We start from the raw sequence: 10,948 nt of genomic DNA, 5'->3' as shown, positions 1-10,948 counted from the left end.
GCGAAAAAACCAATTTTCCATCACAAAAATCTTCAAAAAATCAAATCGAAATACATATAAAAATGCCAGATTTTGAACTGAAACTATCCCAGCACCTTCCCCCCGAAAACCATCAAAAATCCGTTCATTTCGCCAATAAAAATGAACAAATAAATTAAATTTCTTACAATTAAACTACATTCTTATATAGTGTTTTTCGAATAAATTACACGAAAAAGGCAAAAAAAATCATAATTTTGGGGGTGAAAATTGGGGAAAAACATGGGAAAAAACCAGTAAAAATCGATGATAAAGGAAAAATTAATGATTTAAACGAGTTTCTTGGCCTCAAAGAATCCACGAAGATGACGCATTTGCCAAGCACCAGTGATGGCGAGGACGACGACCTGGAATTCAGAAAATTGAGTTTTCGGTGGGGAAAATGATCAATTTTTATCGATTTTTCGGTTGTTTTAAGTGAAAAATCCCTTTTTTCAGCCTGAAAATTCCAAAAAACTCTGGAAAATGGGGTTATCGATGGAAAAATGAATGGAAAATTATAAATGTTTCAAATTTTTGGCTGAAACAACCTACAAATGAGCAATTTTTCAACTTTTTCGGCTCAAAAACTCAAAAAATTATCAATTTTTCAGGTTTCCAGCTGAAAAAACTTAAAAATGCACGAGTTTTTCGAATATTTCGGCTCAAAAACCTAAAAATGATCAATTTTCGGATTTTTTCGTGAGAAACAACCTGAAAATGATAAGTTTTTTGGATTTTTGAAATAAAAAATGCTAAGAATGACCAAATTTTTGAATTTTTTCGGCATAAAGACCATAAAAATGAGCGATTTTTTGGATTTTTTCAGCTGGAAAGTGATGAAAAATGATCAATTTTTCAGATTTTTCGGCTGAAAAAAGCTAAAAATGATCAATTTATAGTGAAAAGTGATGAAAAATGAACATTTTAGCGAAAATCGGTTTTTTCAGCCTAAAATATATAAATTTCGAATTACCTGAGCGATGGACCAATAGAAGACGCGAGAGTTGGTGGATTCTGAAGTCTGACGGAATCTCTCTTCACGATATCTCTGATAATTCTGCTCTTTCGTGATCTGATCGACTTGATCCAATAGTTGACGGATGCGGAGTTGCAACTCGTTCAATTTGTCTTTTTGGGCGATCTGGAAGAGGGAAACTGGTATTTGGGAAGGATTTTCAGAAAATTTCAATAAAAAATAAACTTTTCTCATTGGAAAACGCGTCAAAGACACACCAGTATTCTCAGAATTCATCTGGCGTACCTTAGTGCGTTCTGAACAAAAAATCCGCCTCAAAACGCGTCAAAGGCACGCCAGACTTCACAAAAACATGCCTGGCGTGACTTCGACGCGTTCAGAGTTCTTGGAGCAAAAAACCAGTCTTCAATGACTTCAGAAGTCCTAAAAATGCTCAGAAACTATTTCTGAGCGCTTTAGAAGACTCGGAACATCGTCGCAAAGCCGGAAAATTGAGTTAACGTCTTCCTGCAGCTTTAGAAGCAGCTCAGTGTCTTCTGAATGCTTCAGAAGCAAAAGGGACGTCATCTGGACTCTTCTGGAGCTTTTTTCAGCTTCTAGAGCATTTCACGTGATCTATATGACTCAAAATCTGACTAGAATCTTCAGAAACGGTCAGAATCAGGAATTTGAGCTGCAAGTGAGCTCCAGATGAAGTCTGACGGCATTTGACGACTTCAGAAGCAATTTCAGAAAATTTTAGAGCTTCAGAATGCTCCAGACAGCTCCAAAAGGCTTCAGAAGCAGTTTGACGTCATCTTATGGCTCCTGGAGCCGTCTCGTGGCTTCTGAACGCTCCAGAACAAGTCTGACGGGATTTGACGACTTCAGAAGCGATTTCAGAGAATTTTAGTGCTTCAGAATGCTCCTGACGTCTTCTGAATGCTCAAGAAGACGTCAGACGTCATCTTGCGACTTCTAAAGCCGTACTGCGACTTCAGAACGCTCCAGAAGAATTCCGACGGCATTTGACGATTTCAGAAGCGATTTCAGCGTATTTTAGTGCTTCAGAATGCTCCTGACGTCTTCTGATAGCTCCAGAAGCTTCTCAGTGTCTTCTGAATGCTCCAGAAGAATTCTGACGGCATTTGACGACTTCAGAAGCGATTTCAGAGAATTTTAGTGCTCCTGACGTCTTCAGAAGTCAAAAATTTTCATATTTCCGCTTGAAATCACGTTTTCCAGCCATTTCTCTGCAATTTTTCTGAAATTTACCTGTGCATAATCCTGAGCATGATCTCCAGCCTGAATATCCAAATGAATACGAAGTTGAGCTCCGTTAAACCAGGCCGTACTATTCGAATAGATACAAATGATGTGCTCTCCGGGTGTGTTCGAGGTGAATGTGAAACGTCCCTCGGCAGTGTAGAGTTTCGAGAGGATTACCTGAAAAATCCTTTTTTTTTCAAAAAATGAGAGGTTTTTGGGGAAAAATGACTGAAAATAGGTTAAAAATCATGAGTTTTCAGCTAAAAACCTCAATTTTCACTAAAATTCCACTTTTTCTGACTACAAACCTTGTCCTCTGGATCCTTAACCTCGACGTGCATTCCAATATTCGGATAATCTCCGTATCCCTTTGTGTTCGGATCGAATAGTTGAACTTTGTAGTTTCCGGTCACCTGGAATCAGAAAAATCAGAAAAAATTGAATTTTTCCACTAAAAAGCCCAAAAAATCGATAATTACCATAGTCTCATCTGGAATCTCTTCGATGAAGCACTTCTTCTCGGTCTCTGCGATGTGGAAGTAGAGAGAATTGGCGAAAGTGGCCAAGCTCAGAAGTGCGATGATGACACGCATTCTGGAAGGAAAATATGGGTGAAAATCCGAGGAAAAACGGCTAAAAATTGAGTTTTTAGGGAAAAATTACAAAAAAAATTAGATTTTTTAACTTTTAAACAGATTTTTACCGATTTTGGCGAAGATTTATCGATTTTTTGCAACAAAAATTCAGTTTTTTAGTTCCAAAAACCTGAAAAATCGTCCAAAAATGACTTTTTTGCGTAATTTTTCTAAAAACATAATTTTCGGTTAAAAATTACATATTTTTCACTTTTTTTTAGTTAAAAAGACTCAAAAAATTCAATAAACGGTAAAATGAACTATTTGAACTCAAAAACCATGAAAAACCAGCAAATTCATTTGAAAAATTATTTTTTCCGTGTCTAACCGATTTTTTATGATTTTTACCCGATTTTTCAGGTTTTTCATGCAGAATTTTCTCGATTTAGATGAATTAAACACTGAAAATTTGATTTTTCACATTAAAAACACGAAAATTCGGCGAAAAACGACCAAAAATCCATTTTTTCAACGAGAAATCCGACGGAAAAAAGTCCACGTCGTACTCGGTCCGCAAACACCGCGTGGTACCGATGCACCCGATTTGACGACACTTTGTGACAATTGGCGGGAATTGAGAGAATTTTGAATTTTATTTTTAATAATGTTTTCGGATTTTCTCAATTTTTCTCAATTTCTTCGCTTAAAATAGCACTTAAATAATTTAAAGCACTTTATTCATAAAAGCAAAACAGAAATTGATCGATTTTTTGTGTGTCATGTGACAATAAAGAGAAATAAAACCGTAAAAGTTTTAAAGTAGAGTGAAAAATCAAGAAAAAACGAAAAAATTTAGAAGGCAAGGGGTGATAAGTTTTGGAATTTTTAGGTGGAGGGGATCAGAGAGAAAAGGCAGGAAAAAAGGCACAAGTTAGAGCAGAAAAAAGAAATTTTGGGAGTAGATCACAGGGAAAATTAGAAAAACATTGAATAAAATAGGATAAAATTCAAGAAAAACAAAGGAAAAATGATAAATATTTGATCGGGAAACCCTTAAAATAAGGAAAAAAATGCTGAAAATCTGAAATTTTCGAAAAAAAAGTTGGTGGCCTAGAAATTTTTTGGTGGCCTAGAAATCCAAATTCGTCATTTTTTCAGTTTTATGTGGTTTTCCATGGGTTTTTAGATGAAAACTGTATTAAAAAAGTAAATTTTGTGTTTTTTCACCCAAAAATGTAATTTTTGAGAGAATTTCGAAAAAAAAGTCGGTGGCCTAGAAATTTTTTTGGTGGCCTAGAAATCCAAATCGCCGAAATTACAAGGTTTGGAGGAATTTCTAGGACTTTTAACGTTAAAACCATCAAAAACGTAAAAAAAAAAAACACTCAAAAACTGTCAAATTTGGATTTCTAGGCCACCAAAAAATTTTCTAGGCCACCAACTTTTTTTTCAAAAATTTGGCTACGCACTTAATTTTCTTCAATTTTTTCAGATTTTCAGCGCGTTTTCACTAAAAAAAGACATTTTAAACATAAAATTAACAAATCAATAAAAATCTATTCAAAAGTGTCCAATTTCTCGAAAATCCATCGTTGAGCACCGTTTTTCAAGTCGCAATGTGAGCCAAACATGAGCCATTCGCCAGAAGTGCCCTGATTCACTGTCAGACACATTCCACCTTGTGTCAACCATCCGTTCTTTTCCATGACCATCGTTTCGGGGCGGAGCTGCAAAGAAATTTTTTAAAAATAGGATTTTTGACATGAAAAATGAAATTTCTCGATTTGAAAATGCAAAATTCGAGTTTGCCGTGCATTTTTACGCCTGTAAACTTTTTTTTTGGAATTTTTCAAACAATTGTCGTAAAATCCGGTGTATTGTACGCAAACACCGAGCAGATTGCGTACAATGCACCAAATTTTACGACATTTTGAGCTAGCAAGCTGAAAATTGGTGAATAGGGGTAATAAGGCATGGCGAGCTCGATTTCAGTGGATTGGAGCTGAAATTTCCAGGTTTTAGGTGCAAAACATTAATTTTTGCACGATTTTGACTCTAAAACCTGAAAATTCCAGCTCAAAACCACTGAAATCGAGCTCGCCATGCCTTATTACCCCTGTTCACCAATTTTCAGCTTGCTTTTTGATGTACTGTACGCAACCACTCTGATCTACGCGGTGTTTGCGTACAAAACATCGGATTTTACGACAATTTGAGATATTGAGCTGAAAATTGGTGATAAGATGTATAAAAGCACAAGGAATCCGATTTTTCACATCTCAACTCTTCAATTTTCCATTTTCCCTTTGAAAAACTCACTTTTTCGCACTTGACCATCAGCACCGCCTTCTTCTCCGCCGCGAAATCCAAACATAATTGGGTAATCGCGTTTTTGAATGTTTTCGTCAGCTGATCGAACACCCATTCCTGATTTCCGCCCGTTCCATGACACGCGAATAATCCGGGCGCGTCGTCTTCTTTTCGGGCCATTGAGTCCAGACACAGATGGCCCATTTTCATTTGGAGCGATTTGCCCGGCGTCTTTTTCGGTACTCTGAAATTTGAATAATTACAGGTTTTTGATTAAAAATTCAAAATTTTCAAAAAAAATTTTTTTGGTAATTTTCTGAAAATGAGACTTTCATCGTGAAAATTAATCAAAACTGCCAAAAAATTACTGAAAAACGGTGAAAATCTTGCGGAAATCCAAAATTTTCGAAAAAAAAGTTCTTGGCCTAGAAATTTTTTTGGTGGCCTAGAAATCCAAATTCGTCATTTTTTCAGTTTTCGGTGGTTTTCCATGGGTTTTTAGATGAAAACTGTATTTAAAAAATGTAAATTTTGTGTTTTTTTCACCCAAAAAATGTAATTTTTGAGAAAATTTCGAAAAAAAAGTCGGTGGCCCGAAATAGCTTTTTGGTGGCCTAGAAATCCAAATCTTTGAAATTAAGAAATTTGGAATTATTTCTACTGGTTTAAACGTCAAAACCCATCAAAAACACCTAAAAACCACCAAAAACGTGTAATTTGGATTTTTAGGCCACCAAAAATTTTTTCTAGGCCATCAACTTTATTTTCAAAATTTTTTGATTTTTTTTCTCAAAAATCACCTTAAAAATGGTTTATGATTCGACAAAACTGAAAAAAAACTCAATTTCTCGAAAATTTGAAAAAAAAGAGTTGGTGGCCTAGAAAAATTTTCGGTGGCCTAGAAACCCAAATCTGCCAATTTTTCGGGATTTTCAAATTTTTTCTTGTTTTTCTTCGTAAAAATAACTCACACCAACTGTGGATATACTGTATCCAGGTACCATTTGAACGATTTGCACTGTAGGCGATCTCGAATCGCTAATCGGTCGGAAATACTGGAAAAAAAATTTTGATTTCAAAAATTTCATTCAAAAATCGCAAAAACTCACTCTCCATAATTCACAAATCTAGCGGACGGCACATTTTTCAGATATATCGCTTTGTACTCATCCATCCATACTTCTGCGGCACGGCGCGTGTTTCTGGAGTGAAAAAATGTGGGATTTTGAAGGGAAATTCGGGAGAAAATGAGATTAAAAATGTGAAAATCGAGTTCCTCATGTCTTATTACCCCTATCCACCAATTTTCAGCTCGATATCTCAATTTTTCGTAAAATCTGGTGTTTTGTACGCAAACACCGAGTAGATCAAAGTGTTTGCGTACAATACACCGGATTTTACGACAATTTGAGATATCGGGCTGAAAATTGGTGGATAGGGGTAGTAAGACATGGGGAGCACGATTTCATTGGTTTCGAGCTGAAATTTTTAGGATTTAGAGTCAAACTAGGCAAAAGTCAAATTTTTGCAAACAAAACCTAGGAATTTTAGCTCAAAACGACTGAAATTGAGCTCGCCATGCTTGATTACCCCTAGCCACCAATTTTCAGCTCGCTATCTCAAATTGTCGTAAAATCTGGTGTTCTGTACGCAAACACCGAGTAGATCAAAGTGTTTGCGTACAAAACACCGGATTTTACGACAATTTGAGATAGCGAGCTGAAAATTGGTGCATAGGGGTGATAAGGCATGGGGAGCACGATTTCATTAGTCTTAAGCTGAAATTTTCAGGTTTTAAAACCAAAACGAGCAAAAATCAACGTTTCAGCACCTAAAATCTGGGAATTTTAGCTCAAAACGATTGAAATCGATCTCGCCATGCCTTATTACCCCTACCCACCAATTTTCAGCTCGCTAGCTCAAATTGTCGTAAAATTTGGTGTATTGTACGCAACCACTGTGATCTACGAGGTGTTTGCGTACAAAACACCGGATTTTACGACAATTTGAGATAGCGAGCTGAAAATTGGTGGATAGGGGTAATCAGGCATGGGGAACTCGAATTTCACACTCTCTCCTTCAGATTTTTTCATTATCACCTTCAAAATACCAAAAACTCACTTCTGGAACACATTACCCGAACCACCGGGGAACGTGTACGGATGCTTTTTTCGGAAGACGTGTCCGACACGAGAGCACGGCAGAATTTCCAGTGAGCCACCGCATTGCCAAACTCTGAATGACATTTCCAGATTCTCGCCACCCCAAACTTCCATATCGAGGTCGTACGTGCCGAGCTCCTCGAACCATTCTTTGGAAATTGCGAATAGACCGCCCGCCATCGTTGGCGACTTGATGGGCGCCGTCGGGTGGGCGTGTCGTTCCGAGCGAAGTTGCTCGTTCATGAATTCCCAACGGAAGACGAGTGTCCAGTCGAATCCTGGAACAAAATAGGAATAATGCAGGTGAAATACTGAAAATAAAAAGTTGAAACTAACAAAATCAAGATCTCCGCCCATTTTTACCCCTATCCACCAATTTTTAGCTCGTTATCTCAAATTGTCGTAAAATGCAGTGTATTGTACGCAAACACCGAGTAGATCACAGTGTTTGCGTACAATACACCGGTTTTTACGACAATTGAAGCTAGTGAGCTGAAAATTGGTGGATAGGGGTAATAAGACATGGGGATCTCGATTTCAATGGTTTTGAGCTGGAATTTCAAGGTTTTGGGGTGGAAAATCGCAGTTTAAGCTCAATGTTGAGCCCAAAATCTCAGAATTACAGCCTGAAAATGCGAAATTCGAGTTCCCCGTGTCTTGTTATCCATATCCATCAATTTTCAGCTCGTTGTCTCAAATTGTCGTAAAATCCAGTGTATTGTACGCAAACACTGTGATCTACGCGGTGTTTGCGTACAATACACTAGATTTTACGACAATTTGAGATAATGAGCTAAAAATTGTTGGATAGGGGTAATAAAGCACGGGGAGCTCAATTTCAATGGTTTTGATCTGAAATTTTCAGGATTTAGGGTTAAATACTTCAATTTTTGGTCAGTTTCAATTCTAAAACCTGAAAATTCAGGCTCAAAATCATTGAAATCGTGCTCCCCATGTCTTATTACCCCCAACCACCAATTTTCAGCTCGTTATCTCAAATTGTCGTAAAATCCGGTGCATTGTACGCAAACACTGTGATCTACGAGGTGTTTGCGTACAATACACCAGATTTCACGACAATTTGAACTAGCGAGCTGAAAACTAGTGGATAGGGGTAATAAAGCACGGGGAGCACAATTTCAATGGTTTTGAGTTGAAATTTTCAGGTTTTATGGTCGAAAATGGCGTTTGTAGCTTAGGTACTCACCTCCCCTCAAATCAGCACTCGCTCCGACATAATTAAAGTTATCGACATTGATGACGTCAATAATCGGTGCGACCACCGCTTTCGGGTTCTCCGCAATTCTCGCCAACAGAGGTTCCAACCATTTCTGATTACACTCAATGTGACTATCCAAGAATGTGAGAATGGGCGCCGCGGCGACCTGCGCCCCCTTGACACGTGACCGTATCAGACCCTCCCGCTGATTGTTCCGGAGCACTTTGACACGTTCAATCTGAGCCAACTCTTTGCCGATATCCACGTCGATCGAGTTGTCGTCGACGAGCACAATTTCGGTGAGCAGCGACTCGGGCGACATATTAAACACACTGAATACCGTACGAAGGAGGGAGGACCGCGCCTCGTTATGGTACGTGATGATTACTGTAGTCGGTTTCATGTCGATTGTCGAATAGTCGACGTCACGACACGGTGGTTCACGGGAATCTGGAATCTTTCGAGTCGGGTTTAGAGAGTCGGACGCTTCTTGGTTGAATGAGTTGGCTTTGTATTTGTCCTGAAATTTTCGGTATTTTGGAGATGATAATAAAGAAATGGGGAGGTGGGAGTGTGAAAATCGAGTTCTCCATACCGTATTACCCCTAACCACTAATTTTCAGCTCGGTAGCTCGAATTGTCGTAAATTATGGTACATTGTACGCAAACACCGCGTAGATCACAGTGTTTGCGTACAATACACCAGATTCTACGACAATTTGAGATATCGAGCTAAAAATTGGTGGATAGAGGTAAAAAGGGACGGAGATCTCGATTTTTACAATTTCAAGCAGTAAAAATTGGACAGAGACAACAAAAACCCGGTTTTTGAAAATTCCACTCACTATCAGTATAAAATGCGAAATTCGAATTCCCCATGTTTCATTACCCCTATCCACCAATTTTCAGCTCTCTATCTCAAATTGTCGTAAAATCCGGTGCATTGTACGCAAACACTGTGATCTACTCGGTGTTTGCGTACAATGCATCAAATTTTACGACAATTTGAGATAGCGAGCTGAAAATTGGTGGCTAGGGGTAACAAGACACGGGGAACTCGATTTTTATAATTTCAAGCAGTGAAAATTAATAAAAATTGAACTGAGACAACAAAAACCCGGTTTTTGCAAATTCTACTCAACTTTTAAGCATAAAAATGCGAAATTCGAGTTCCCCATTTCTGCTTACCTCTATCTACCAATTTTCAGCTTGATATCTCAAATGTTCGTAAAATCTGGCGCATTGTACGCAAGCACCGCGTAGATCACAGTGTTTGCGTACAAAACACCAGATTTTACGACAATTTGAGCTAGCGAGTTGAAAATTGGTGAAGAGGGGTAATAAGGCATGGCGAGCACGATTTCCTTAGTTTTGACTTAAAATTTTCAGGTTTTGAGTGCTAAAACTTCTATTTTTGCACGGTTTAGACTCTAAAACCTGAAATTTTCAGCTTACAACTAATGAAATCGTGCTCCCCATGCCTGATTACCCCTATTCACCAATTTTCAGCTCGCTAGCTCGAATTGTCGTAAAATCGGGTACATTGTACGCAAACACCGAGTAGATCACTGTGTTTGCGTACAATGCACCATAAATTACGACAGTTTGAGATAGCGAGCTGAAAATTGGTGAATAGGGGTAATCAGGCTTGGGGAACTCGATTTTCACATTTTCAGCTCCACATTACCTCTCCCTGATGCCATTTTCCCTTATTCAAGAACTTCTCCACTTCAAACGTCTTCCATGTCACACCAACTTCCGTCCTCTCATGGATTGTTGTGTCCTCTGCCAAGTCGATGGTCGGAATGGGCGGAGCCTGTTTTTTCGGTCGATTCTCGTCGGGAATCGCGTCAAAGGGTACCGGGTTGAGTGGTGGTGGTGCGTGGGCGTTCTGAAAAATGCTTGGAATTTTTTTTGTAAGTGCGCTCTACCGCACACAGACTTACGCCCTTCAAATCCGCTGAACTCGTCGATTGTACATAAATAAAACCTAATGCGAGAAGCCAGACGACGGCGAGTACGGTGCCCACCGTTCGCATTTTCAGCATTCGGGGAAGCATTTTTTGGCTGAAATTTTTTTTTTGAGGGATTTTTTTATTTGAATTTCGAAAAACTATAAGAAGAAGGTAACTTACTCAAGTAAGCTGATTTTTTCTTTTTTCAAATTTAAGTTTTACTTTTCGAAAATCCAGTTTCAGACGGCGGTTTCAAAACATTGCAAAAAACAATAGATTTTCCACATTTTTTGATTCTATGCTCACGTCAAAAAGTTTTTTTCAAATTTTAAGTATTTAAATTATTTCTGCCAGTAATTTGAACCAGAATGAGAATGCGGTTTTTGAAATGGCGAGAAAATCCAGAAAATGCAAAAAAAAAACATTTTCTCATAAATTTGAAAAAAAAAAATTGATGGCCTAGAAAAATCTTTGGTGGCCTA

The 10,948-nt window shown here is 38.1% G+C and overlaps 2 protein-coding genes across 2 annotated transcripts; both read right to left on the bottom strand.

Moving 5' to 3' along the window:
- Window positions 1–308: 308 nt before the first annotated feature.
- GCK72_021312 (uncharacterized protein) lies at window positions 309–2,838 on the bottom strand (the record flags this gene model as incomplete). Its single annotated transcript, XM_053734180.1, has 5 exons — window positions 309–386; window positions 995–1,162; window positions 2,252–2,422; window positions 2,554–2,658; window positions 2,725–2,838. 5 exons carry the CDS (start codon window positions 2,836–2,838, stop codon window positions 309–311), a joined length of 636 nt encoding a protein of 211 aa, XP_053583093.1.
- Window positions 2,839–4,376: 1,538 nt separating this feature from the next.
- Window positions 4,377–10,571, bottom strand: GCK72_021311 (uncharacterized protein; the record flags this gene model as incomplete). Its single annotated transcript, XM_053734179.1, has 8 exons — window positions 4,377–4,547; window positions 5,140–5,374; window positions 6,102–6,185; window positions 6,240–6,332; window positions 7,252–7,570; window positions 8,500–9,031; window positions 10,199–10,402; window positions 10,458–10,571. 8 exons carry the CDS (start codon window positions 10,569–10,571, stop codon window positions 4,377–4,379), a joined length of 1,752 nt encoding a protein of 583 aa, XP_053583092.1.
- Window positions 10,572–10,948: the final 377 nt, after the last annotated feature.

Source organism: Caenorhabditis remanei, chromosome V (genome assembly GCF_010183535.1).
Source record: "Caenorhabditis remanei strain PX506 chromosome V, whole genome shotgun sequence".
NCBI lineage: Eukaryota > Metazoa > Nematoda > Chromadorea > Rhabditida > Rhabditidae > Caenorhabditis > Caenorhabditis remanei.
The sequence above is the reverse complement of the archived record's forward strand: the minus strand, read 5'-3'. Positions and strand labels throughout refer to the sequence as shown.